This window comes from Gambusia affinis, linkage group LG07 (genome assembly GCF_019740435.1).
Source record: "Gambusia affinis linkage group LG07, SWU_Gaff_1.0, whole genome shotgun sequence".
Lineage (NCBI taxonomy): Eukaryota > Metazoa > Chordata > Actinopteri > Cyprinodontiformes > Poeciliidae > Gambusia > Gambusia affinis.
This window is the reverse complement of record NC_057874.1, coordinates 11265937-11289021: the sequence shown is the minus strand read 5'-3', so window position 1 is coordinate 11289021 and position 23085 is coordinate 11265937. Positions and strand designations below refer to the sequence as shown.

The window sequence follows — 23085 nt, the reverse complement described above, 5'->3', positions numbered from 1 at the left end:
TAAAAATTCATAATTTTCTAAATTGCTTGCACATAAACTGTCCCGGGGGTACGATCAAGAAAGATATTTTGTTATTTTGTTTTGCAACGTTCAGCAGAATTGTGAGTTAGATGAATAAAAGTATTTTTGACATAAAACAAATGTCTAAAGTTGTCTCTGTCAGCATTGCGTCTGTGGATTATGTCAGGCAGATTTGAAAGAAACAAAGAAAGAAACAATCGCAAAACATACTTAGGAGAAAACTAAAAGGGTGTGCTTATTTACTTTTGTTTCTTTTTAATTGTATTGTATATTAAATAACAATTATCTGTATTTATTTGTAAGGAGACAAGAATATTTTTTTGGCTTTTTCCTCTTCTGAAATTTTTTCTATTATGTTTCAAAATATGACTTTACAAAATCAGATGAAACTTACAGTTTCTCTGATTTGCGTTTGATTCTACTTCAGGCATTTAGTGAAATTGGACTCCTTGCCTTCAGGTTTTATTGGAAATCTAATAAATGCAAGCAGAGCTGCTCAATGCAAAAAAGGAATAATAATAATAAAAAAAACATGATTGGAAGAAAATGTAATTTGAAGCTTTAGTGGAACATTTATAAAACGGACATTAGTAACTCATCCTCTCGATCTGCAGCAATCTCTTTGGAACATGTTCAGATTGTGATTCTGCTTTGCTTTGCTCCTGCTGGTAAAGACATCACTTTAAAGTCAGCAGATACTGCTCTAACATTTTAATGTATTCTTTTTATCTGTGTATGCAAATCAGCTCCAGCACGAGTGATGGTTCCTGACACGTTGATGTCAGAACGATTGATGATCTGGGTTGTCCAGCCTAAATTTGGGCCCTGGCTGTTTACTCTCAGAAATTTCCCCAGATTCTTTAAGTTGTGTGATGATCTTGTTTTCCATACGCAGAGGAGAAATGCACAGCGCCAGGACTCTTCATCATGGACAAAAGCTCTAAAACAACCAAATTATCCCAAATTGCTGACAAAAAAACTTTCCTCAGAGTAATGTACTCTTTTACTTTTTCTAAATTCTCCTCATTAGTTTTGTTGGGAGTACAATAGAATGGCCATTAAAATGTATCAAATTGACACAATGAAAAAATGGAAATAGTAATGATTAACCTCAGTTAAATAAATATTTTTTGATTAAACTGCCACATATTTTTCTGTTCTGGTGATGCAGATTAAAATAATTTCCAAAAACTGAAAAGCATAATTTTGGAGTTCAATATTATGACTGATATTCCTGTAGAAAATCTTTCAATAATAGGAAACGTTTGCCTGTCCATTTACTTTTAGAGATTACACACTGATGCCCCTGTGAAAGTATTCATATCCCTTAAAGTTATTAGTTTGTCACTCTACAAAACCACAGAGTATAATATATTTTACAGAGATTTATATAAATATATAAATAACACCCTTTAACAAACTGTAGTTCCAAGAAGTGTTCAGAATACAGAAGATGAGAGTAAATATACATAAAAGTTTACTTTTAAAGTTGCCCCTATGCTTTTGCTCCAGCAGAGCTGCAGGCCTGGGTGACTCGTTTCTAAAAATGTCGTGCATCGGATTGCAAATTAACACATAAATCATTAGTAATCAAAGTTGCATGGATGACATGCAAACACACCCAACATTTAAATGTAGCCCCAAATGCACATTGTCCATAAGTTTAGTGGCATCCCTTCCACCAATTACACTCCATGTTCTCACAGGTCTGAGAGCGCTGCCTGCTGACATCTAATGAAAGATAAGAGCAATTGCAGTCTCATTTAACCATATTGATACCCATGAACACAGAGACATGCCACTACATCTCTCTGCACAGCTATTTCTGTCTGCCTGCCTCCATGCCTAACCAGCGCCCTCTCTCTCCACGGCCACTCCAAGAATAGACGTCTAATTGGCCTGGCACCCAATCACATGAACTCTGATCTCATCCCCCCACTGCCTCCTCAGCTCCCAGGCAACTGGGAAGAGGAATGGCACAGCACACTATGGAGTCACGCTTCCTGTACTTCTCTTACACCAACTGATTGAGACAGAGCCGTAGCATAGCTGGGAGTTTTTTCCCCCGCACCTTTCATAGGGAGTATCTCTGCATCACCTTCCCTTCTGCAATCTTTATTTGGCAGCTCCTCCGCTTGGGTTTGTTTATGTTGCATGCTGATATGGAATCCAAAGACTGAAAGCAACAACTGCAAAGCCTACTTTAGGCTGTCTGCGTTTTATTTAGGAGGAAGATTCGATTTTATTATCAATCCCTGGTTAAAATTGGAGCTTTTAGATGAAGTTGAGGCCCAACTCTTGTTGGGAAGTTAGAAAAACTATTTCTATATACATATATGTAAACATGTTCTTTTTAAAAAATGGTTTGGAAAGGATCCTTCTTATAATACAATGAAAGTGAAGATTGCTTTTGTCTTATCTGTTCTCTTACCAATTAATTTTAATTTTCTTTGTACTGTCCCTTGGAAGTATTAATAGGCCTTAAACTTTTTCACATAATTTTCTGCAGTGACACATAAGTTCATCAAAACTGATGGAGAGATGAATGGGAATAAATATAGCAACATCCTGAAAGAACACCAGCCGGTTCTTGTTTTAGATTGGTCCAGAACAAAGATCAAGATCAAGACCAAACCCTAAGTAAGAATCTGTGGTCTGACTTGAAGATTCACGTTCAGAGACACTCTCCATTCAGTCTGGCTGGACTTTGGCTGTTTTGCAAAGAAGAGTAGCCACAAATCAGTGTTTAGAGGTACATATCAAAAACACACCACAAGCCATCTGCAGTTGTGACTGGAGAGAGAAACTAATCTACCAATGTTTAGTCATGGAAGCTGACTGTAAACGGCCGCCACAATTTTGCAATTGTTTCTTAAATTGAAAACTGTGTATAATTTTCTTTCAGGTTCACAATTATGCACTGCTCAGTGTTGTTCACAAATCTCATAAAAAGCGAACTTTGATCAAGGTTCATGCTTATAAAACAACAAATGTGGACATAAAGACATGTCTGACATAAAGCTTAGTAATTAGTAGTTCAAACCTAACTGAAGCCATGTGGGTGTGTTTGTGCTTTTTTTTCCTGTAGTGGAAGTTAGTACCACTGTGCAAACCCATCCCAGTTAACCTGGCAACTCCTTGTGAAATATGACACAACTCTGGTTCTTCTTTAAGGCATTCCTTTTCTCTCAGTGGTCATAACATGGTGTTTGTGTGAGTGTACAGTTGTAGCCGTGTGCAGGGGTGTGTGTGCGTGTGCGTGCGTGTGCGTGTGCGTGTGCGCGTGTGTGTGTGTGTGTGTGGTGTGGGCGTGTGTGCGTGCGTGTGTGTGTGTGCATGCAGGGTGGGGGCTAAGGCCACCATTTCTACCAGCAGCTGTCCTTTGGCATGTCAGCGGGGAGCGTCAGAGACTTGCTACAGAAAAGGTTCAGAACTGAGCTGAGAACTGCTGTGTGCAGTTTCCAAAAAGGTTCTCATCGCTCCTGTCTCTGACTAAACCTGGGACCTGGGCAGCCTCAACCATGGCGGATCAGTACCAGTACAACACCAACGAGGAGAAGATTGTGAAGGACAGCCACACCAAGGAGATCGATCTGATTAACAGAGACCCCAAGCAAATCAATGAGGACGTGGTGAAGGTTTGTGCAGAAATGAGATTAAAAAAAAAAACGGTCATGAGAAAAGTCATAGGGATCAAACTCAGTCTCTAATTGCATGTTTGCATATTTGGATAAAATTACAAATATTAGGTGCTTGGAGTGCTGAGAGTAGAACAAGGCATTGTACTAGCAGAGGAATCCTGAAATAGACCAGGAGCTATTCCTGTTGCTTGAGCAGAGCAAAGATTTATTTTGGGGTTGGGCTTGAAGGAGTTGGAAACCAACACACACTGTTTCTCTGATTTTCTGTCACTGTTTATTTTTTATTTGTTGCTATGGAAATATCACAAAATATATTTTTGCTGTTATTATTAAATAAGTAATCATAAGTACATTTTGTTTAAAAGAGTTGGGTCGGTGTAAATGACGTGTTTAGTGACTCCATGACTCACTTTAGAAATATTCACAAACCGGTTTGTGCCAGACTCTAGAAAGCTGAACACTGCAACCTTGAAGATAGGACTCAACTTATAAGATACTGATTTTATGTTGTAGATCAAATTAACAATCTGAGATTTACAAAAACTGCAAAAATATTCCTACACAACGTTGTTAAAAATTACTGGATGGTGCAAATATATCTAAATAGAGCATGTAGATGATTAAAAATGTTTCTGCTGTGCAATGTTAACTCTGTTTATTATATAGATATTAAAGTTTAAAATGATCCAAACTTTTGAGAAACTAGATAACAGAGTAGAGTACATAGTTTTTTTAATCCAGTAATTTATTCATTCAGTTAGACCCCTATATGCTGTTTCCTTTGGAAATCGCCTTATAACTTCCTGTACCTTTCCCTTGGAATAATTTGAAGAGGGAGATAAAGCTTCAGATGTGCCCTGTGTGTCTGCCTGCAAAACTTTGATTACTGATGATAGCTGACAGCAGTTTGATGTCGAGACTCAGCTGAGAATGTAATGGCCTACATTTTTTCAGGAGGACCAGGTGGCTCGTAATGCAATCCAACAACAGACTGCAACATTGTGGAGCCGCTCTCTTATGAATTTTGCATGAGGCTAGCTTTGATTTAACCAAAAATGAGGAAGAATAAAGCTCTTTGACTGATCTGGGTGCAGCATTAAAAGCCAATCCACCACTTTGTCTGTGCATGAAGTGTGTAGGTTATTCGCTTCTCTGAGTGTGAGTGCTGCTCTCTGAGTGTGAGTGCTGCACTCTGCGGTTTTCAAAAGGTAAAATTTACACTTCACATGAATTTGCAGGAACTGTTTATGGTGCTTACGGGTCTGCTTGGAGAAGGGCTGTCAAAGTTGTGCTCTCTCAAGGATCTGTACTAATGACTTCTGCTTAAACTGTCTTATTAGGTGGAGTTTGAGGATGTAATCGCAGAGCCTGATGGCACCCACAGCCTGGACGGAGTGTGGAGGCTCAGCTACACTACTTTCACTGTGTCCAAATACTGGTGCTACCGCGTCCTGTCTGCTGTCTTTGGCATCCCCGTCGCTCTGCTCTGGGGCTTCCTGTTTGCCTGCATCTCCTTCTGCCACATCTGGGCCGTGGTTCCCTGCATCAAGAGCTGTCTGATCGAGTCGCAGTGCGTCAGCCGCATTTACTCACTCTGCATTCAGACCTTCTGTGATCCTTTCTTTGAAGCTCTGGGCAAAATTTTCAGCAGCGTCCGCGTGGCACTGCGCAAAGAAGTCTAAGAACTCACACTGCAGTTTGAAATATGACCAGAGAAAGTGTGGTATGTTTTTGTTTTTTTTTTTTACAGGGGAAAAATAATCCATCCCTGATATCTTGCTTTGCAATCGACTCATCCTCGTCTCATTGTAGCATGCTGTTCTCCGCCCTCCAAAGTCTGAGCCAGAGATCTAAAGCCTGACATGCCCAGTGTGCATTTAGCCAGCAGAAATGCTGTGACAGCTGCAGCAGGCAGCGCGGTTCTCTGACAGCTCTGGCAGGTCTAGGTTGACCCAAGCAGAAGAAGGTCCACTGTCATAAGGGGAAGCTCGGCTTTCACACCTACAGTGGTTTTAGAAGTTCACACAATAAAACCCAATTTTGTGATGCCAAAAATGAGATAATGAAGAATAATTTAAAGAATGTTTTTACTTCTAATGTGGTATATCTCTCGTTAGATCAAGATGAAAAACTAACAAATCTGTTAGGAGGAGAAATGTAAAAAATATATATAATAGAAATAAAGTTCAGCTGTTCTACTAGGACTTACATGACATTTGTTCACCTATATCCTTTAACAAAAGCCATAGAGATTCATAATTATATTTGCCAAAAGATGTGGATAAAAATATTTGCAGCATTAAAGAGCAAAAACAATAATAACCAACAACAGTGATATTAAATAAACAGTTTCCCACCAGAGCAGATTGCATCCTGAAATTAAATGAAGGTTTCAAAACAGCATCAGTCAGTTACTTATCAGGAGTGTTCGCCTCATTACCTTTTAACAGATTTGTTATTTTTCAGTTGAACGGGAAATTAGACACATCAGCAGTATGAAAAGTTTGGAAATTATTTATTGCGGATTTATTCTTTTACTTCACAAATGCTGACGTTTGTACAGACGTGCCCAATCTCAAGAGGCACAATTTATGTATCCACTAGGAAAAGCAAGAATTCACAAACATGCAAAAAATATGTAACATTAATTAATATCGCTTTAAAGATCGATTTTTGCATTTGTGTTCTTAAATTTGGTTCCTTTCAAAAGTTTTTGCATTGTTTTGTTACTGATTTATGTCATGTTGTCATATTGTTCACTATATACCTCAAAGAAATGAAATGAATTGTAAACAACTACTTTGTCCTGTATTTTGGAATTGTTTGTAAGTGCTTTATACATGCTTCATTTTCTGTCTAATTTATAAGGACCCTTTATAATGCAGTATAGAAAATGAGTTTTTTAAAATTTTTTAAAAGAATAGAAACAGATTTCCCAGTCTGACATGTACATCAAGACATGACATTTCTTACAATACTTTGTACTAGTTTATAGTAAACAAACTCTTTAAAACTTGTAATGTCCACAGTTAAGTAGAGTTTAGTGCAGGCAATAATTTAATGTATTTGCAAAAGCTTTAGAAATCATCTGCAGTAAAGTTTTTTGGAATCTTCTGTCGACCTGGAAGCACTGACCAGTGAACCGAGACCCACTAGAGGATGCTGTTGTGTGTTTTTCATGTGTTCTTTCATTAGACCATCTCTTAATGGTTCACAGCCACCACAACCTGCTTTGTTCATAACATTGTTGTTTTTCACTCTGCTCACTGCGTTCTGGTCTTTTATTTCCCTGCAAACCTTTCATGCAATATTGTATTTATTTGCTTTTTGAGGGGAAAAAAACAAAAAACCCCATAAGTGTTTGGGATGCAGCAAAACTGAAAAATGTCTGTAGTGGTGAGATTCAATTTCAATCAGCTGAAAAGCCACATTAATAACGTTATGGTCCATTTTCTTTAATATTAGCGACATGTTCAAGTAAGCCTTCATGCATGAATTGATATCCTTGCGCAAATTATTTGTGTCTTCAGGCATGAAAAAATAGCTTCCTTTTCCTATACGCAGCGTTTTCACATGTACATCTAGGTATTTAGACAAAAATATGTATTTCACAAGTCAATTAATTGTCAAAATGTGTGAAAACTAGACTAGCAGATAATTAAAAAGATATATTTCCTGTGCCCCGAGACAAAAACGAAAACAAAGAAATGAAACTTCTAAATTGTATTGTTTCATTACAGGTAAAGAACATAAAAACAAGGTTTCTACTTTGAAACGAGTCAATTTTGAGTTTCTGGATAAGTGATGTTTTCCTTGCTTTTGTCCTAGAGATACATCAGCTTGCAAATACGATCTTCTTCAGCATAATTCATACTTTTTAGTATTCTTAGCTCTTTCCATTCCTCAGCTTAGCCACTGAGCCTTTCCAGTCCACAAGGGTTGTTGTCCCAAATGTTTCAGACGGGTTTCTGGTGCAACTCACCTGAATTAATAGCTGATATATCTCCTTGGTTTGTTACCAATTCTAGGTGAGTGGCTGGTAAAACCTCCACACTCACTTCACTTTGATATTAGCTTCACATTCTTCCCTAGAGAGCTTTCTGCACTCTGGGGACTTAAGTCTTATAAAACAGAACAGAAGAAAATACTAAATGTATGCGCCACACAATTCAACTATCTCCAAAAATGTTGTTTTGGAGGAAAGAATTACTGATGTTGAAGTATTTTTAAGAATAATAGTCACAGTAACTGCAAAAATGATTAAATTAAGTGATAAATGATATCTACTTGAATGAGCAGATGATAAATTGCAATTTCCTCCTAATTCAAAACCAAAATTTCAAAACTTTCGCAATTATGTTAGTGCTTAGTTGGATACTGACACCAGTATTTTTTACTTGTATTATAGAAACTCTGGTAAGGTGCACAATACTGTTTACTGTCTGTCAACCATGTTGGTCTGAAGACAGGTTTATGCTTTTGCACTGGCTGACCAGTAAGTGGTATGGAATGGCACAGTGTTAAACTTATCCAGTTACATATAAGTAACTGTCCAGCGGAGTGGAATAGAAACACACCGGCTGGATATGCTCCTGATTATATTTATCATTTATTCCAATTTTTAAAAGGAAAACTTGAAATTCAAAAGTACCGTAAGTAACTTAAACAACAACAACGACGACGACAACAACAACAAAAAACTAAGACAAACTGGCATTTATGGAAGAGGGATGTCATAAATCCTCCTGGAATAAATTATATGAACGTCCAGTCTGGTGCCCTTCAGAAAGAAAGTCATATTCACATTTTAGGTAAAACCAACAGAATATCAGGAAAATAATATTTGTTAACTTCCACACTCATATAAACAAAACTGAAAACAATCCATTAAACATGGTCTCAAAAATCTTAGAGAATTTAAGGTATTTGGAAAGGAGGATTGTAAAAATGTTTTAGAAAACTTGGCAGGGTGCATAATCCCCGTAAAGGTTGTGATACATGGCAAATGTAACAAGAAACTGCAAAATGGTTAGAGTGGGCAATCATTATATCTGCAAGGTAAGTCGTCTCAATACATAAGACAGTTTATGGAGACACGTATTGTTGGATTTTATACTTTTACAAAAGAGGGAACTCAAAAATAACTTGAAGACAGAAAAATAAATCTGAAATAAATAGTGAATGATACAAAATTATCATTTATCTGGTGAACTTGCTATGCTGAGAGAACTAAAATTAAACTATGCAAAACCTGTCTTTCAGCAGTTTTTGCTGTTTGTGATTCCCCTCCTGTTAGCATCATCAAGAATGGCCATCATTATATGGTTTGGTATTCATACAACCACAAACTTCAATGTATTTCAATTGGGATTTTATGTGATTGATTAACTCAAAATAAACTGGAAGGAAGATTAAACATAACTTCTCCAAATAAAATTCTGAAACTGTGGCTCACATATGTCTTCAGAGGTCAAAACGGTGGACCTCCAAGATATTTGCATGGGTTCAGTTACATGAGACCTCCTCTAAGAATGCTTATAACTGTGGGGCTATGATATATAAATATATATCAGCTGGACACAAACAATAACATAATCCAAACCTGTTATTGTTTTAATTTTCTTTAATTGTTTTTCAACCATTTGTCCAATGTTTAGCAGAGACAGGCATGGCATGATAAACTTAACAAAACCTTGAAGTAACAGTTTATATCTGTGCAAATATGTAACAAGCTGAACAACAGTTATATCTGTTATATCGTATTTATAACAGAGGAATAAATTTACAACAACACAGACAAACTGGATCCATTAGCTTTGCCGGTGACAAAACCGTAACAATTTACAGCGCATCAACTTTTGTCAAATAGTCTTTTTAATCAGTTTGTGTGCACAATAAACACAAAGATACACCTTAAAATGTACATTTAGATCAAGTATATAACAAGAAAAAAACACATAGAAAAAGTTTCATTCAATCACTCTTTTTAGTCCATGGTTATCTCATTGAAATTCATGAAAAAAAAATTCTGTTGATTAATGTTTTCAGATTCACAGTTAAATAATACATTTATGCAGAAATGAGAGGACTGTGTGGGTTGTTCTCCCCCTTCTGGGCTTTAACAGCAAGTCTTGCAGAGAGAGGCATTTTGAAAAAATCGAACCGCTGGAAAATTTATGGGGAGCAGCGTGTAGTGAGAGGCTGAGTGGGCAGCTTGGGAGACAGGAAAAAAAGGAGGCCAGGGGCTTACGTGGTGGATGTCTGTGTGATGCTCCTCTGACTGCTGGTGCTCTTAATGGCAAAGGTTGACGAGTTGCTCTTGTGGCTGGAGTCAAAGTCGTGCTCACAGCGGCACTGGGATGACTTAAGGTAGCGAGCTGAACAACACAGAAAGTTCTGCCTCAGGTCATGGAAGAGATGCCCAGCGAAGCACATATAGATCCAGGGGTTACAGCAGCTGTTGAGGCTTGCAAGCAGCATGGAGATAATGAAGGGCATTGCTGCAAACGGAGAGACAGAGAAAAGTTACTGCTGTTTGATGGAATGAGAATGACATTCTGAGTCTGGATTTTTCTCCAAGAAGTTTTGGAGGTGCTGGTGGAAACCGTAAATCCACCGGCAACACGTGGTTTTGTATTAGAAAAAAAAAAAAAGATTTACGGAATGCAATTTAATTTTTTTTTGTCATTGTTGTTGTTTAATGCAAGAACAGACCATTTCAGGAACAAACAGCCATAATTCAACTTCTCAACTATACCTCCTTGATGGCACGCCACACATTCACCTCTACGGTGATTTTAAAAGATGATATTTAGACCTTTCTTTCAAACAACTAGCTTAATTTCAATCAGCTAGTTTATTAGTGAAGAAAGCATTTCTTACTACTACTTTAGATAACATCAGGTCAATTAACTATAAACTAGAGGAGAAAATGTAATAGAAGGTATATTCTATTTTAGCTTAAAGACAACTTTGTAAGAAAATAAATGTTAAAAAGGGTGACTACAGTCATAAATGAACCAACACCAGCTGCTGCAGGCTTTTTGCTGTATTGATTTTAGACTGGGGGTTAAGGCTAACCTCTTGCATTGTTGATCTGCTCCTACCCTAAGCCCTTTAAATAAAAATGGCCAGAGGGTCCTGTGGAGCTGACTGAATGGCAGCTTTGCTTCCGCTGATCTCCCCCGGGCAGCTGTGGCCACACTGTGATTTACCGTCAGCATGTGAATGTATGCGTGAAAAGCTGAATGTAGTATTTTGTATTTCGGAGTCCTCTGGACCAAATAAAAACTGTACAAGTGCAGACCATTTACCTCTTAGCAATACCAGCAATTTGCACAAGAAGCATTAATTTTCATTGAATAATTGTGCAATCTGAAATAATTATAACTGCAGAAATCAAATCTCAGTTTTATTTTTGTGTTGTTTTTAGAAGCACAACTTAGCAATGTTGCACAGTCAAGTGACCCAACCCTTTAGAAGAAATGTTACTGTTTAGTTGTTTACTGTTATTTGTTTTTGCAAGAACATCTGGTTATTGCATTGGGTGTTTTTTGATGGTTTCAGCATTTGTGTTTCTGAAGAAATGATTAATAGCCAGCATGGTAAAAATGTCTTCCAGCAATGAGGCATTTCTAGTAGAGACGGTTCTCTACAGTACACGATTCATACAACACCGGATATGTACAAGCATTGCTAAAAAGGGGGGAAAAAAACTGTTTCATTCTGACTTTCTGACATTATATCAGATTAAACTTTTCTTGGTTTAGGTCTGTTGGGTCACCAAGGCTCTTTGTGTTTGAGAAATGTCAAGTTTACAGGCTGCCAAGGTCATATAGACTTCTTCTACAGTGGCTGACAGGTGCAAATGCACAGCAAGCAGCAAAACAAGCTTCAAACAGATGAGCGATGCAAACTCGTTCATGAACACTTAAAAAAACAAAGGCAACAGAAAAATGCTGCAATCACAGAAAATAGGAGCAGAAACCTACAACAAAATCAACAGAACGAATGAAGACGGAAACTGCTGCGACCAACAACCTGAAATGGTGCAACCACAAGAAATAGAAGCAAGGGGGAAATGCCACAACTATTAAAAACAAACAACAGCAGATATGAAACTCGCTCCACAAAATGGAAGTTCCAACAAGTGTTTTTTATTTATTTATTTTGAATATAAAAACTTGAGATGTCTCATATTTTTTTTAAAGGTGACCGGACTCTCAGCATTTTTTGGAGCATTTGTGTTTTTGTGGTTTGGAGTTTGCATCACTCATGTGTTTGCAGCTCGGTTTGCCATTTGCTGCCACAGTCAGCCACATTACTTTTCAGCCCTTCCCACAGCACTTTTTAAGGATCACTCCTAAATATTGAGTTTATTGTACTGAATCCACTCTCTGTATAGTTTAGGGGTTACCTGTTAACACCCATAGTGTTCATACTGGCATATATTTATTTAGACCGGTAATTTTGGCACCTTCACGGATCAGGAAATTGTATTTGAGGATGAGGCAGAAGGGAAGACGTTCACATTTTTTCTTCCTGATAACTTTGCAAATTCCTTTTTAGATTGTTCCTCATGATGTTACATAGGGAAGCAAAGTGTTTAAAGTGTTCCTTAAAACACATGCACAAGTCCTCGTCCTTTTAACTCAAATTTTGTTATTTGAACTATCAAAGACTTGCATCATCTGGAATTTCCAATGATTTTTAAAGGCAATCTCAATGTGAGAAATCCCAGATGGAGCAGTGAAGAGAGATTACGCAAACAAATAAAAAAGGAACATTTTAGCCTGATGTAACTTCAGACGGCAGGGGAAAATATTATTTATCTTTTCATAGTGTCTTTTGATATCTGCTTTCAACTATAAATTAAATTCTCCCTGTATGTTTCACCACAATGTTTGATGGAAAATGTGCAAACTTGGCTTCAGAATAGAGAAATTGAGCAGACAGGAGGTCAAATAGTCAGGGGCTAAAGAAAATGGGTAGATTTTTCAGGAAAGTTGACAGAATCTGTGTATGCAGAAGATTGCAGGAAATGATTGAACTTTTCTTATGTAACAGCTGCAATCGTGACTTTGTAGCGTCCAAAAAGACTGAAAGGTTTTTTTTTCTGCATGTAATTAGTTATGAATTTTCCTTCATCCCCCACAGAAATAATGGTCTCAGCGTGCTACTGGTAAGGGAATACAGCAAGGGAGCTTTTAACAGCATGGAAATACACTGCTTAGGAAAGTGTGCTTAAATTTCAAAATCTTTGAAACTCAATGCTCTGAGAAATGATGCAGGAAACAGAAATTACTGTTTTTAATCTGAATGTTTTTGTCTTTCAGTTTGGCGTCAACATTTCAGTACTGCAACAAGAGTCATTGTTGAGTTCATAAGCAAAAGGTAAACAGTAAATGCTACCAAACTAATGAGGGAGGAAACAGGTATTTACTCTGTATACGCTTTTAGAGCACGTGTGTCAAGCTTTAGTTTTGCTAAACTAAAAGTGTTTGCTGTTTTCTTCAAGAATGAAATTGGTTCACAGCGTCTGCTTCAATCCTATAGTCATACAGTTACTCATGCTGTGCTTAAAGGTTTTCTCTGTCACTCAAATCAGAAAAACACAAAAGAAAAAGACAGCACCTTAAAACTACAACACACACAAAAAAAAACCTGTGACTGGAAAATGGTTTTACAGAATTTTAACCATCGCTGACCGTAGACATCAATCCGAACTCTGCAGAGATATTTGTCAGATTCAAAGAGGTGATACTGTTTCTTGCCCAGTGATGCAGTGATAGGTTACAGAAAGCAACCTGAAGTGGTACGCTGGATGACATTTACCTGACATTTGGCAAATGAGTTTCAGATCATGTAATTGGTTTGTATCCTGTATTTAACCTCGTCTCAGTGGTTGCTAATCTTTCTCTCGGTCTGCCTGTGCCCTAGCTGATCTTATTGCTTCTGTCCCCTAGATTCATTAGAAACTGCAGAGTAAATGCCATCATAGAGGGCATGAAACTCTTACACACCACACAAGATTAAGAAAAGCTGTCCTCTATGGGTCATGCTCATGGATTAAAACGTGACTCTGCTGCGTTAGTTAACCGTGTCACAGGTTGTGTCGTCTTGGAGTGGCAACCTCTGGAATGTAGTGCAAGGCAGATGGTGCAGAAGACCAATTAGAGTTTATCAGGGATTTATCATCAAAGCAGATGAGAGCGGGGTCCGGATCTAATTTGAATATTGTGTGGCTTCGTGGAGAAAAAGCCCGTTGCTGAATTGGCTGGTGGAGTGTCTCACAGGGGAATGATAGATCACATGGCAAATGAAACGACAGTCTAATCACCCTGCGGGTGGTACATCTGTGTGGCTGTCAGAGCTGATTCTGCCCAGTCCAAAAGACTCCAGAGAAATTCGTTTAACTCTGATTGTTGTTCATTGATGTTAAACATGCATTAGCAGTAACCTCATTTAGATTCTAACACAGAATTAAATTTAATGTTAAAAAGCAATAAGCTTTTGAGTTGTGCTTCCTTTCTTGTAAAAGACACAAGAACTGACCTTTACAAAACAAAACAAACAAAAAAATAGACTTTGGAGATTGAATAGAGGAAACTGTGCCCATTAAAACCATTAATGCAAATCAATAGTGGGGTGTGAGTCAGATTCCAAGGGCAGCAACCACTGTAACAAGATGCTTCTGTTCACAATCTTCTTCTTTTATTTTTTTTCTGTGGAGTTTGTGTCGGCTTCTGAGTCAAGGTTTAACCTTCAGCTGTTTTGACCACCACATAATGAAATCTGTCTGGCGGCTAAATGTGAAACCACACATGCAGGCGGCTGATTTTCCTCTACAAACCTCAGAGAGAATCGGGGATTTCGTTGTCTTCTGACATTTTCAGAAATGATGCTGATAAGCCTAATCAGGTGCTAAAAATGGTAAACCTGTCTGCAACAGGTCTGGACTCAGTCATGTTATCCCAGTGTCATAAAGCTGACTTCTCATTTGTTGGAGAGGGAATAGATTGTGCCTTGCATGATCTCTTTTTATAATAAAGGTAAATTTATGCTTTTGATTAGACAGAAAAGTAACTTAAATGTTTACACTTGATCGTTATTGTGCATGTTTAACTGCATTGCTACTTGTTTTGGTATTACCTGCTGAGCCAACAGTGAGCTACTTACATCTTATGTCTGAAACACTTTTATAGTTTTAAATATCTAATTTTATAGTAATTATAATAGTAATTGTTTAGCAATGTTTAAAAATATTGTGTATAAAGGTGTACGTGATCAGTCAGTACTGTCCATCATTTCTCTTTTGTCATCTTTTAGAAAAAAATGATAAAATCAACCACTATTTGAGAAAGCGAATATTGCCTTTCAGCAGCTTTGAGTGATTTATTTGTACCTTTTAAAGTTGACGTGAAGACAGAAGCACAAAAAGAAAGCTAACATTTCCTGATCTATGTCCAGAATGAAAAAAATTAAGAGTAACATTTTATTTTTCATAATGTATTGTAACATTACAATATGTCAACAAAAGTCATAAAATGAAATAAAAACACATTATTATTTATTGACAACTAGTTACATCGTCCAAAAAATGTTTTCCCAACTCAGATATAAAGAGCTGCTTTTTATTATGACTAAGTCAACGTTCTGAAGGTTTTCTTTCCGTCTGTACGACTGAATTCAAGTTATGTTTCAGACATACAGCCCTCTGGGAGCTCTAAACAATCACAGATATCTCTTATAAGTTCCCTGAAAATGTATCCATACCCAATGAATGGTTTTCACGATTTTTTCCTTTTTTATGAATAAAAAGGTGAAATGACCAGCATCCATTTGAATTCAGCTTTCTTTAGTCTGTATTGTAGAACCGCCTTTCACTGCAGAAAATGCCGAAATGCTTTTAGAGCATGTCTCTGCCATCTTTGCATTTCTAGAATCAGAAACTGTCACCCTTTCTTCTGTGAAAGAACAACTGAAGCTCGATCAGATTGGAAAGAGAGCACCAGTGTTTTTCACCACTCAAGACTCAAAGAATTACGGTGCAATTTTTTACCAGCTTTAAAATTTCACTTTCTGATTTCAGATTGTAAAGCAAAATATGATTCATCATTATTCTATGTAAAAAGTAACAGATCTCATTGGGACTGGGGTATTTAATGGGCAGATAACAGAGAATTTCCTGCTGGCTCAGGCTGATAAATCCTCACACTCGTGCAGCTAGACAGACAGGAGAAAATCAAGGTCAAACAAGCAGGGGTCTGTTTGTCAGTAGGCTCAGTTTAGCAAACAGGTGGAATTCACCTTGCATAAAAGCAAATCCTCCTATTCACAGTGACCCTGATAAACAGAATTTATTTCCTTCAGTCCACAGAAATACACCTGTAGCCTTTGATTACCTATAAGGACGTGTATTTACTGTTGGTTTTAATATAGTATCATGTGATCATGTGCTGTATCATAAATTATTTAAAAAGTGAATGTGAGATGAAACATCATTGATATTTTTCAGTATTTGTAATATGGACATTTTTCCGCTTGGCTGAGGTTTATTTCCCAAGCTGTCTGTGTCGGGTTTGCTCTCTGTGTCTAATTAACTCTTTATCGGCACACACAGATGACACTCCTGCTCTCCTTTTGTACACAAACACTGGCACTTGTCACAGCCAAACTCTGCCATTACTAAGTGTCGCTGACGTCCAGACATCAGCCTCCTCCTCTGCACCGACTCACCCTCCCTAACAGGAAATGGATTAATTGTTTTCTTCTTTTTCCACACACTGAAGCTTTTGGTCCTTTTTCTGGCCACTATTCCTAAAAATATAACAGCGAGGTGCGGCGTCAGAGCCAATTACTTTTTCATCAAGCACTCGTCTGTGCTTGTAATGCATCAAATGGACAGAATTGGAATAGCTGGCCCAGGATTGAATCGGGCCCTTTGCAGAATTTAACAAGGGGTCTCACTACACCCACAAAATGTTTTAAATGAATTGTCCAAGTCCGACCATTGTATTTCTTTTATATTAGTCCATTATTTAGTAAATCAAAACAAGTTTGTTTTTCTCTTAGTTTACACATTTTCAGTCCAAGTTCAACAAAAGCACTGATTGTCTTTACAAGCACTGAATTTTTTCCATCTATTGATTAATTAACTTGCAGCATGGAGCATGACTCCAGCAGCCGAAATGATACAACATGCAACTTTAAATGATGAAGCTAAATAATAAATAATCTTAAGTAATTTTGTTTTATATTCAAATTATTTTTTTATGATCTCAAAATAGCTACTGATCAACCTCCAAAGTATGGAATAAGATCCTTTTAGAAAAAATTTAATGTAGTTCCAGAATCTGTGCGAAAGGAGCTCTTGAGCGCCCCCTACTGAACTGATGGTGGCATAATAAGCGGTTTAGTTTGCTTACACCTTGGAATGGCTCTGAGTTTCAGAGGTGAAAACAATTAAAAATGAACATATCAAAAGAGAACCAAAAATATGTTGTTCACTTGGTGATATGAATATTACCCATGGTACCAAGTTGTCCCACAACTTGGGAAAAAAATTATCCAATAGTTAGACCACAAATAATGTTTCTGTTGCTGATTTTCATGTCCAGCAGGTCCCCTCTGTGTCATGAACAGACGGTGTAAGTATGTAAGAAAATTTGCTGAAAGAATGGTAGGAAATGTGAACTGGCTTTGATCTCCTAAAATACTTAAAATTGTCAAAGCTACACTGGATTGTTAAGCACTGAAGAGAGTTTCTATAAATCATTGTTTTGAATGATTAAATTGGTTACTCTGTTTGTGGAAACCCTCCAACAGAGTATTTCTAATGCTTCTTGGAGTTAGAATCACCTGAGTTAAAGAAAAGAACATGCCTCAAACATGGTTTGAATTATTTTGTACTAAGTGCAAAGAAATTAAAAATCACACTTTTTTGGTTCTTCGTTATAATTTCTTTAAGCCCAAAGCTTCATCTGCAGAGTGTTTTGTGTGTGCAGAAAAATGGACACACTCAGAGAACAATTCATGCAAGAGCCACCTCGGTTAAAAACATGTCATCTTGGCAGCGTGCCATTTCTGTCTTATGCTATATTTTTTCTGAGGTTGATAGTTGTCGTGTGCAAATGGCATGGTTCTGTTTTCAGCTATTAGTTCACAAATACCCTTGGGGAAGCTAGAAAAACATTATTTATATTCATTTTTACACCTTTCATATAATATATCTCATTCTCATAATAGTGTTTTGAACTGCATTTACTCAAAGAGAAAAAAAAGAACACAAATTTAAGTGTATAATCCAGAGGTGTGGTCGCTCACAATAGATGCATAGACCACATGCAGTAGGTGGCTGTTAGTCACTTATTGTGGTTAAATGTCAAAGTCCCCCACAGGCACCAAAGCTGCCTGATGCACACTTGTGCACACTAATTTGATTAATCATTAGCCGTCAATGAGTCTCTGCAGCTCAGGAAGAGTCTGTGGAAAGTTGTAAAATTCTGAACGCATCCTTTCCTTTAAAAAAACACCATTGATCCTTTAATCTTAACTCAAACGACATGTCTTAGCAATGTTGCATTCATTAAAATAAGGTGACCATAAGATTTTTACACTACAACATCGGGGAATTGTAGGATAAATCAGCATCCAGTACATCAACACGTCTACATGTCTGCTTTCCAGGAACAGGAAAACATCCTGACAAACATTCTGGCTCTGCTGGGAAACTTGGACCTCATAAGTTGTCAGAAAGAGCATAACTGTTACCATAGGTCAAAAGTGTCACAATTCATCAAATGAAAAATTTGCTAAAATATTGAATATCAAAAACGTAAACTAATAAATGGATTGAATAATTTAAAAACTGTATCTAGTATTGAACATTAAAATAATCAAAATATCTTATCAGAATTTGATTTCTTTATTTGCTAAGATGTATGATATAATAATTGTAGCATTTATCTATTTTACATTTGTGACGTGCCCCATCATGAAACATCTGGATATCCTGCCTAGCAACCCAACTGCTGACCAATCAATTTGTCTATACCAGTGTTAGTCCCGCCTCCTGGCTTTCATAAATAAAACATAAAATAAAAAAAATATGGTTTGTTGCAACAGAGGACTATAAAATTGTTTAATAAAATAAACTCAAAAATAATTGTACAAACCTTTAAATATAATGAGTATATCAGTTAATTATTATTGATATTTAATTATTAGAATATTTTATATCTCATTTAAATAATTATATAGCGTTTGTATGTATGTTCAGTTTGCTTTTTTTAAAATTTACTACAAATATGAATCCCTATTTATCCAATTATTAATTAGTTGGATTGTGAAACTTTTGGCTCTTGGAAGGTCACATAATCAACTCATAAATATTTGACAGCTTACCTTCCTTGTTTGTGATCAGATTATGGAATTATATACCGACTTCATCTTTGAGCTGCGTCTGGCTATTTTCTGGTAAAATCGCCAAATGGTACAAACACAAAACCTCCTTTTTAATCTGGACGTAAATTCTCGGGATTACTGAGTCATACTCTAAATCCTTTGCATTCTGATGGATATTTGTTGAGACCCGGAAAGGTGTCATTTTATTGTAACTGATGAAACCAATGATTTTTGTGCGTAGAAAACAGCTCTTGTTGAAGTCAGATGTATGAACAATAATAAATTGTATATTTTCACATGGCAATTGTTTTTAAAACATATTCAAAGGAGAGATATCGATTTCTGTGCTGGCGTTTTGAAGTATATTCCAAGTGCGTAATGCACCATGTAGCGCACAGCCGTCTTTTGCGCACAGCGCGCATTCATTATAACAGCGTTTTTATTCAACCTACCCTCACGGGGTGCAGCTGGATCCCACGCGGACCACATCTGGACTGAGAAAAAGGGGGACCAGCACACGATGTACGCCACCACAATCACAAAAGTCATTTTCACGGTGGTTATCTTCGCCTTGGAGATGAGCCTCACGCTGCTCACCCGGGCCAGCGTGTTGCTTTTGCAAGTTTTGGGGGTCAGGCTGATGCACTGTTCGCGTCTGGTTTTCAGCTTAAAGTTTTGCCATATCTTAAAGCTGATCAGACCGTAGCAAATGCTCAGTATGGCCACGGGGATAATGTAGATAGTGAGGCTGATCCATGTAATGTAAGCTTTCGCTCCCCAGGGTTTCACGAAGTCGCCCCAGCAGTCGTACACTCCTGAGCCGACCTCCCTGAGGGAAAAGATAAACATCTGCGGGGTGCTGAAGAGCAGGCTGAGGAGCCAAGAAAATATCACATAAAAACGATCTTTTCTTCTGTGCAGAGAGCGGAGAGGCTGGCATATGGCCAAACAGCGGTCTACGGACATCAAAACTAACATATAAGTGGATGCAAACATCCCGACAACCTGCAGGTATTTTACCAACCTGCACAAAATATCTGGTCCGTAGAACCGAAATGTGATGTCCCAGATAAGTTGAGGGAGGACCTGGAATATAGCCACGACTAGATCGGTGATGCTCAGGTGCTTCATGAAGTAATACATGCGGGACTGGCTGTGTTTGGTGGTGTGGATGGCCAGCAGGACGCACAGGTTCCCTGCGAGCGCCAGGAAGAGCACCAGAGCGAGCACAGTCACCTCCACCTTCGCCACCTCCTCATTCCTCTTCAGGGGGTTCGTTTGATTCAGCCCGCCGGTCCCGTTCAGAAGGCTGGAGTTCCTCCAAGATTCGTTCAGTTGCCAGATATCACTTTCATTGGAAATAGTTTCCATTGCTGCAGTCTCGTCCTCTCTGCAGAAGGACTCGTAGCGGTTTGGTCACCAAGTGAGGGGTCGTGAGCGCCCAAGTCTTCCTTGCGTCCTTACAGGTGCCAAGGCATAATCAAGGTCAGTTCATAATTCCCAGATGGCAAAAGGGTTTTACGTTGTTTCGGACGTCACCCATAGTCTGTAAGAAGAGAGGATGTCAGGGGATATTTTTATTTTTCTCCAAACAGAAAAAGAGAATATTTTGTCTAAAGAATAACATCCCGAGAACAAAACTTAAACTGCAAAACATAGAAACAAAATTAGAAAAACAAAATTATGAAGTACAACAGCTCACCTGCCTGTAATCCACCAAGCAACAAAAATATTTAGAAATAGCCTATAGTTTTAGTTAAATAAAAAATGCGGCGTTTACACCCAAAGTCTAAGCATAAGTGTTAAAACTGGAGAAACTAGCATCATCTCTGCTGAGAGTCTTCGGAATGGGCAGCAACACAGCGCATGAGCCTGTGTTATAGGGTCCCCAGTTCGTCAGGAGCAATAAAAGGTCCTACTTATCACCACCACTTGGTGGCCATGTGCACTTTCACTGATCGGTTCTGCAGCACGAACCTTCCTCAGGGAAAGACCCCCAGAGCTGCATTACATCTAAAAATGTGCAACAATTTTTATATACACGAATACAGGCATCTAAAAAATACAATATTTTTGAAAAGTAGATTTATTCTACTGGCATTTAAAAATTGACACACATTTATTCCAGTTAATCTTGCACATTTACTTCAAATAGCCTTCTAATTTGGATGTTTTTTTGTTTAATGAGTGCTGAGTGTAAAATGCTTGCAAAAAGTTAAGTGGAAGGAAGAAAATGTGGAAAATGTTGCACAGGCAACTGTGGTAACTGCAACTTTGAAACAATTGTGAAATCAAGCCTTTTCAAGAGATTACATCCTTGGACTATGTGGTACATGAACATATATTTCAGTAATCTGTCATTTCTCACAATTCTGCAGCTATAACTTTCTATAAGAAGCATGGCAGTGACCATTAAGTTGTTTCCACCATAGTTCTTTGCTCTACATAATTTTAATTTAACAAACTTTCACACTTCATCCTTTGAATATGTCTTTTCAGCAAATTGCTGTTTTGGTTTAACCTCCTTTTTGAAAGTGTCAGTGACTGCTGGTTAACTCAACACTCCCTCCTATCATTCAGTATTGTAAGACGCTTTTCTTTCTTTTTTTAAATTTGTTTTTCCATTGACCATTTTTCAGGTGGTGTAAGCTCTAGGTTTGTGTGCCTCTGTAACTCCCCCCCTCTACTGTATTTATTTCCAGTCTCTTCTACATTTCTAAAATTACAATCGCTCAAACATTAATTGAGAACATCCGAAAAACCAAAAATCTGTAAATCAGGGTGTGCGTTAGTGGATTAAATCAAATATTATCAGTCATGCTTTGAATGTCAATGGATTCAGTGATGTGACATCATCAAGGCACTCCCATCTTTTGAAGCCGCTCTGGTAATAAATGGATGGATGCATTTGTCGGCACATAAAATATTTGAGTCATAAGCTTGCTCAGGAGAGGCACTAAAAGCACCGGCTACATTCCTAGAAAATCACCCTGGGCGTTGTAAACATGTGCTTTTTATTGCCCATATCGAAAGGCATCTCGGAGCGGATGTGCTTGTCTGCTTTGAGCTTTTCTAAAGTCGTATTGATCTTCTGAGAATGTAAACTGTTTAGCATCATGGGAATAGGACAATGCACTTTGTTATTGATTTTACTTTAATGACGCACGAGGGGACAGCTTTTTGTTCAATTAATCTTTTTATAATTAATGTGCTCATAACCAGTTTATCAGTATAGAACAAAAATGACTGAGATCCTCTGCACTTGTCCACAGAGGACATTTGCTTTCTTAAATTTATTGGCAGTTTTTTTCTGATTCTTATCTTTATGTCCATATGTTTCATTCCAGAAATTTCTCAGAGGTCATTTCTCTTCTCGCTTCCCACCACCATTCAGTTGTGCAATGCTAAAGAGTTCAGTGGTTATTTTTCCAACAATCCAAATTACTTAAACTAAAATCAGTGAAATATAAACTGTCTAAATTAAGCGTTTCTTTCAATGACACAAAGTCCGATCTTGATCTTTGAAAATTCTCACAACGGTAATAAACATGGTTTTCACAATCTTTTGGAATCTACAGTTAAATGAGAACAAGACACTGAATATGCATGTTTTACTTTTTTTTTTCTTTTTTACTGCATATATGGCTTTTCCAGTACTGCTTTGTCCACAAATTTATTGACAACACAGGAGACACTTTGGGTAAAGCTCTACACAACCTTAAACAATCAGTAACATTTGAAGTTCACCTGAGAGTAATTGTTCAATTTGAGGAAAGAATAATAAATAAATGCATAAAATTGACAGATTGTGAGTTCAACATTATTGTTCAAAATGACTCAAACTCAAAACTATTAGTTTTCCAAGGTATAACTTAACATTTCTAAGTATCGTTCATTTTGACTGACATGACATTAACAAACGAAAATGTTTTAAATCAGCAGAGAATTGTATGAAAGTAATTGATATAATAATGATATCTTTATTTGTAGGTTGAGTTCTTTGCAAAAAGGGTTTCTG

The 23085-nt window shown here is 37.4% G+C and overlaps 2 protein-coding genes across 2 annotated transcripts; one reads left to right on the top strand and one right to left on the bottom strand.

Annotated features, from left to right (window-relative positions):
• Positions 1 to 3311: 3311 nt before the first annotated feature.
• On the top strand, positions 3312 to 6924 carry cav3 (caveolin 3). The gene is made up of 2 exons (XM_044122230.1): positions 3312 to 3659; positions 5003 to 6924. The coding sequence occupies exons 1-2, from the start codon at positions 3543 to 3545 to the stop codon at positions 5342 to 5344; spliced, it is 459 nt and encodes a 152-aa protein (XP_043978165.1). The 5' UTR covers positions 3312 to 3542; the 3' UTR covers positions 5345 to 6924.
• Positions 6925 to 9321: 2397 nt separating this feature from the next.
• On the bottom strand, positions 9322 to 20911 carry oxtra (oxytocin receptor a). Its single transcript, XM_044121684.1, has 3 exons — positions 20770 to 20911; positions 19520 to 20613; positions 9322 to 10162 (listed from the first exon to the last, which is right to left on the bottom strand). Exons 2-3 carry the CDS (start codon positions 20436 to 20438, stop codon positions 9909 to 9911), a joined length of 1173 nt encoding a protein of 390 aa, XP_043977619.1. The 5' UTR covers positions 20439 to 20613; positions 20770 to 20911; the 3' UTR covers positions 9322 to 9908.
• Positions 20912 to 23085: the final 2174 nt, after the last annotated feature.